The sequence below is a fragment of the Notothenia coriiceps genome, unplaced genomic scaffold (assembly GCF_000735185.1).
Source record: "Notothenia coriiceps isolate Sejong01 unplaced genomic scaffold, NC01 NC01_scaffold00024667, whole genome shotgun sequence".
NCBI classification, from domain to species: domain Eukaryota; kingdom Metazoa; phylum Chordata; class Actinopteri; order Perciformes; family Nototheniidae; genus Notothenia; species Notothenia coriiceps.
In genome coordinates, this window is record NW_011357368.1 from 5,707,721 (window position 1) to 5,713,397 (window position 5,677).

Consider the following 5,677-nt stretch of genomic DNA (forward strand, 5'->3'; position numbering starts at 1 on the left):
ATGTGCATGTGTGCACAAGAGATAAATAGAGAGAGACATCATCACTCAGATGATGCAAATAATGCCACGCACAGTCATTATGTTTCTGCACAGCTTATTTGTGGAAAGTAGCTAAGTACTTTTACTCCAGCTCTTTTACTTAAGTATATTTTCGAGAATATTTTTACTTTACTTTTCTCAATTGCACTCCATTACAAGTTCGAGGCAACTACTTGTTACTCACTCGTATTCTTCATGAGTACTTTTAGTTTAGTTACTTACCATTATTTTGATGCAAATACTTTTGCACTCAGGGCTTTTCCTTGGAACAGAGTATTTCTACACTGTGGCATTACTATTACTTAAGTAAAGAGTACTTCTCCTCAGTCTCCTGGGAGGGAGGGGTCACCCCGGAGGAGAGAGGGGCGAGGGGGGAGGAGAGGAGAGAAAGTGAGGAAAGTGAGGAAAGTTGTCGGCGGGTGAAGAGGGAAAAACCGTCCGAGATTAAGTGATATCCCCCCGCTGCTCTCCCTTCTTTATCCGTCCACCCTGAAGAAACACCGTGAATACAGGATAGTAATTGCTGCTAAATATAATTTCCCATCAATGACATCAGCCCTTTTTCGTGCGCGCTCTTAATTAGCAGCCGGTGAGGTGCGCGAGGCAGCAGTTCCTAGACTCTCGCGTGCAGAGCCAACATCTTCTCTTGACTTCAGGTGACGAAAGGGAGCCACGAGGGAATTACTAGCGACGCATCGATAGCTTCAAATGCAAAATGATGGATCGATGGAGTCCAGTGCGAGAGACATGGCTGCTGTTGATGCTCGTCTCCGTGTTTCACACCTCAAGTGCAGGTAGGCTGAACATGTTAAGGACGTTTTCAAAAAATAAACTTGCTTACATGTTGTTTTAAGTTTTTGGGGACCAGTTTAGCCTTTATTGGAGACTGACTGTGTTAAAAGGGGATTTTAATACACGCGTAAAGGGACCGCAGGCCGGACTCGAACCAGCAGAGACTGAGCCGATGGGTCGCGAGCTCTCACAATCAGTATCAATTGTTATTTTACTCGCAGGCTTCTCTTGATGCAGTTACACATAGAACACGTAAATAAAAGTAGTTATGAAAGCAGTAATAACAGCAAAGAGAAAAATACAATATACAAGTCACTGGTTTCTTACCACTAAACTGTGTAGTAGACTTTTACACTTAACAAAATATATATTACCACCCTTATAACATTTTCAGGTTGTATTAGTAATTCTTACTCTTTCCTCACACGTCTTTCTCTCTCTTGTGTGACATCAGTTGTCATCACCTGCCCTCCAGGCCCTGATGAGCTGATCAAAGATTCAATGTCATCCTTAACATAATTTTTAGTCCTTTCTAGGAAACATACTAAATATCAGCCATTTGAACAATGTCTGATGTGTTGTTTGAATTTAATTTGTCAATGATGGGTGAACTCCTTCCTCTCCCCTGCAGAAAAAGTAATTTTCCACCTAACTTCTAGTAAATGGGCTTTTTTGACGGATACTTTTGTCATGCCAGGTCATGCAGACATGAAGCTTATTGAACTGAATATTTCTGGGCTCCTTGAGCCCTCTGCACATTTGCGAAACAGTCGAAAGGCATCGGTTTATATGTCTAGACTTGTTCTGCCATACCTGCCGCATCAGTGTGCTCTCATACAGCAACATGCAGGAGATTGAACCTATAGCTACAGCTGGGTAATGGGGAGCAGACTGAGGCAAATTAAAGTGAGCTGTGCTGAACTCTAACAGGGAGTCTAGCAGACCCCCAAGCTTTACTGGAAACACGAGGAGGACTTTGCTCTTTAGGGGCTTTTAGAGCCTGGTGTCACTGATGGTTATCAGGATGAGTTCAAGTTTGCGTTAATGTATTTGAGAAGACAGGTTTTAGGGAGACATTGAGACCATAAAAAGTATAGAAAACTTCAAAGTAGTCCCTTACAATGCCACTAACTTAAGCCATATGTACTTACTGTCTGTTAACCTCATGTGACCAGTTAAATTAGACCTTATGCATCAGGTCAGTTCAAATTAGTCAATTTATTCTAAATATAGTCCAACTTATAAATATACTTTATAGTTTATATTATAATTAAAGTAACAAGTTCGAAACATTTAAAGGAGTAGCGTGTATGATTTAGTGACATCTAGTGGTGAGGTTGCATATTGCAACCACTTGTGTGTTAAACAACGCACCGCTCTATGATGGCATTGAAAGTAAACAATTACTTTAGCCGAACAAACAAATAAAAGAGCAATTACTACAGAAGAGAATGCTTAAAGTTAATATAAGAACCAAAAACACACATTCAGTTGCTGCGTATTGCAATAGGTGGCACCAAGAACAACGAAACAGACATTTTTGGGATTGTTACAAAAACAACAAAACAGTCAAATACTTTCACCTCAAGGTCCGTTTGGAAGCCTTTCTGGAGCTGTAAATCAAACTATGCAGGCAGGTGGCGTTTATAAATTGTCATAAATTGTAGATGTTCTTTCATGTAAGTACAGTCAATCCAATTGTTGAGCAACATTTGCACAAAGGCAGATCTAAACAGCGAGCATGACGTTTCCAAAGGTAACACAATCTTCTTTCTGGCACTGTTAAGTCCATCTATAGACATGTTGAATCTCATTTTTACTGTGAACCTTTCCACATTTTAGCACAAAACTACTATTATGTAATGCAATTTACCTTGCCAAATCTTGGGTAGTGAAAACCTGCTTGGCAATAAACCAGATCGTGATTCTGAATATATTGATTCTGTTAATCCGTTCTCAAAGCAAACAGTGAAAATAACTTCATCAAAAGGTTAATGTTCCAGACTGTTTGTTGGCCGGAGGCAGTAAATTCCTGGAGTATTTCCATGTTGGGTTGTTAGCGAACTAGCGAAGGTTAACACTTGGCAAGAAAGCGTTTTAGTGTATTTCCCAAAGAAGACCATTGAAAAAACGACTTAATACTACTTTAAAAGTAGAGTTTCAAAGTATTTAAGGCCTCGGAAACAAGTTTATCATGGTGTATTTTAGTAAGGTCCAGATCAGCTTCTTAAGGGACCTTGAGATTAGGTTGTTTAGTCAGTGACTCCTAATTTGCTGATTTACCGTCCATAAAATGTACAGTTATCAACCGGCACTCAACAAAAAGCAAAAAGTCATTAACTTCATTACATCTGTTGTTTTCCTCACTTAATGTGTACGTTTTTGCAAGTCAGCATCCATCTGTTTTATTTAGGATTACATCATCGATCCACTGTGAAAGCAAGCAAGGTGATTCGGCAAAGACTCCACCATGTTGCCTCCACGTGCTGTCGGCGAAGAAACTGAGAGAGAAATCTGAAAAAAGATTGATGTTATGTCCCGAAGGCCTTTAAATAATGTATTTCAATCTGGCTTCGTATCAAAGATTTAAAAAAGTGTCTGCAGGAAACTTAATTATAGTTTATTTAAACAAGTCTCAATGGTGTATTAAGAACAAAGATTTGAAATAGTGAGAACTAAGTAAAGACAATGTTCTTTTTGCAGTATTACTATCAAACCTCACTCTGTCTGTGAAGGTCATTACCGAAGTGACTAATGTCTCTCGACCTTCTGGGTCATCAGAGGTCAAACTAGGTTAGGGTGTGAACCCTTTAGCATCTCACACCTGGAGGACGGAGAACTCATCCTTGTAAATACGAAGTTATTAGTAAAGAGAAACACAAATACACACACACAGGGAGAAAAACAAACCCACATACAAACACACAGTATAACATGTAGTTCCTTTTTGCTTTTACATTCCTCCTCAACTAATGGACATAGTCTTCAAAACACCCATAATTTAACTGTCTGCAGTTACAAGTCAATCCATTTTTTTGCTTACTGTCAAATGCTGAAACACACCTGGCTGTCAACAGATAGAGTGTAAATTACGATCACAATTATCTGAACAATGTGGTCAAGTTACGGTCAATATGTGTCAAGTGTTGCCTCAGGTGTCTCAGGCTCTTTTGTGTTCAGGTATCTATGAGCCTGTCCTTCGCTGTTTACTGCTTTCGAGCTATTCAGTAAAATCATCTGGTTGGAAGTGTTATTTGACTAATTCCAAATATGTTTAGTTTTAAGTCATCCTGCCGCATCAAGAACTATTTGCTTCCAAAAGTCCAGTTGAAAGGTGAAACAGATGCCCAGTGCAGAGTAAAAATATATTTGTATCATGCAACTTTCGTGTTTTGCATAATGTGTCAATGCAGAAAATGAAGTGAAGTCAGCAGAATATTAACCACCGCTAGAGTGACACCATAAATAATGTATACTTATTCCATTCCTGTTCGAGACTGAATGGCACCATCTAAGAAGGATGTTTTAATTTATTCATAGTGTACTTTCAGTATATATAGTAATAGTCATTTAACAGTGACAGCAGTCGCGTCACTTTAAATCTTTCTTCTCCAAGGAACTACGGAATGGCATTATCTCCTTTCCTTTAGTTAGGCATGGCATACTATGCAAGCCCCCAGAAAGTGTGCCGGACGTTGAAACAAATTTGAGTAAGGGACAAACCTTGATACTACAACTTCTGTCAAGTCCATTACATCATTGGGCCCAAAAAACTTTTCCCCATTGACTTACATTGGGAAAGGGACGTCTGTGCTGAATAAACTACCCAGTACGAACACTTTTATAGCCCTTATTTAAATCATTATGGTCTTAAAGTTGTGAAATGCTCTAAAGCCGAACTTATGCTCTCGAGTCAGCTAATTTTGTCTTCATGCACCACTGATCAACTTTCATAGAAATGAATGGGAGTCCCGCCTCCAACGCTGTATCCAGTTCTGGAGGAGTTAAGAAAGAAAGCATTGAGACACCTTTTCTGAACAATTTAAAACAATGTATACAGTTCTGATAAGGGCTGCCTCTTAATACTTGACCGCACTTCAAACACATTTCAACCAGAGCCTCAGTTTAAGATCTTAAGCCTCTATCTGATGGGCTCTCAGCCAGGTAGACACATGTTACTCTGCAGGAAATGCCTGCCACTCCTTTCCAGCTTGTGATGTATATATTTTATTGTTTGGCCTCACCAACTAAGCTTTCAATCTGAACCCTAGTATTATTTAAAGTAAAAAGGATTGGTTGCTGCATGGGTCCTTCCTTAAGGATGAACATGTTTTAAATTGTGCCCTTCTGGCCAAAGCGCCCATCGCTGATATTACAGCAGGTTTGATTCAACAGATGATGGGAAACACCTGCTGTGACTTCACTGAATGGGACGTGGCCAGAGGCGAAACAGAAGTGGTTTTCTATCACAAGTAATTCACAGTGAAAATCATCTTTTTTTATTTTATTTGTTGCAACGTTAGGTCCACTTTGGCCCAGACTGATGTGTTTAAACAATTGTAGGGTTGATTACCATTGATTTTGTAAATACATTGAGGTTCTCTCCAAGACAACTTGAACTATATTTGGTAATACCTAAACCTGTAATCATTTTTCATTGGTAATCAGGTCAAAAATGTTTGATATTTGTAAAATATTTGGGATTTTTGAATATCTGAAATCACATATGACCTCCACGTGCGCTTCAGTTGTTTGGGGTTAAAGGTCCCATGTCACGGCCATTTCTACTGATCATAATTCCATTGTTGAGGTCTACTAGAATAGATTTATATTGTGCAATTTTCAC

General features: G+C 39.2%; 1 protein-coding gene across 1 annotated transcript in view; it reads left to right on the forward strand.

Moving 5' to 3' along the window:
* Positions 1 to 754: 754 nt before the first annotated feature.
* LOC104955445 (retinol dehydrogenase 8-like) overlaps positions 755 to 5,677 on the forward strand; it is a 19,686-nt gene continuing 14,763 nt past the window's right edge. Inside the window, exon 1 of the mRNA XM_010782772.1 lies at positions 755 to 833. Coding sequence (XP_010781074.1) covers positions 755 to 833 — 79 coding nt within the window. The remainder of the gene's footprint in view (positions 834 to 5,677) is intronic.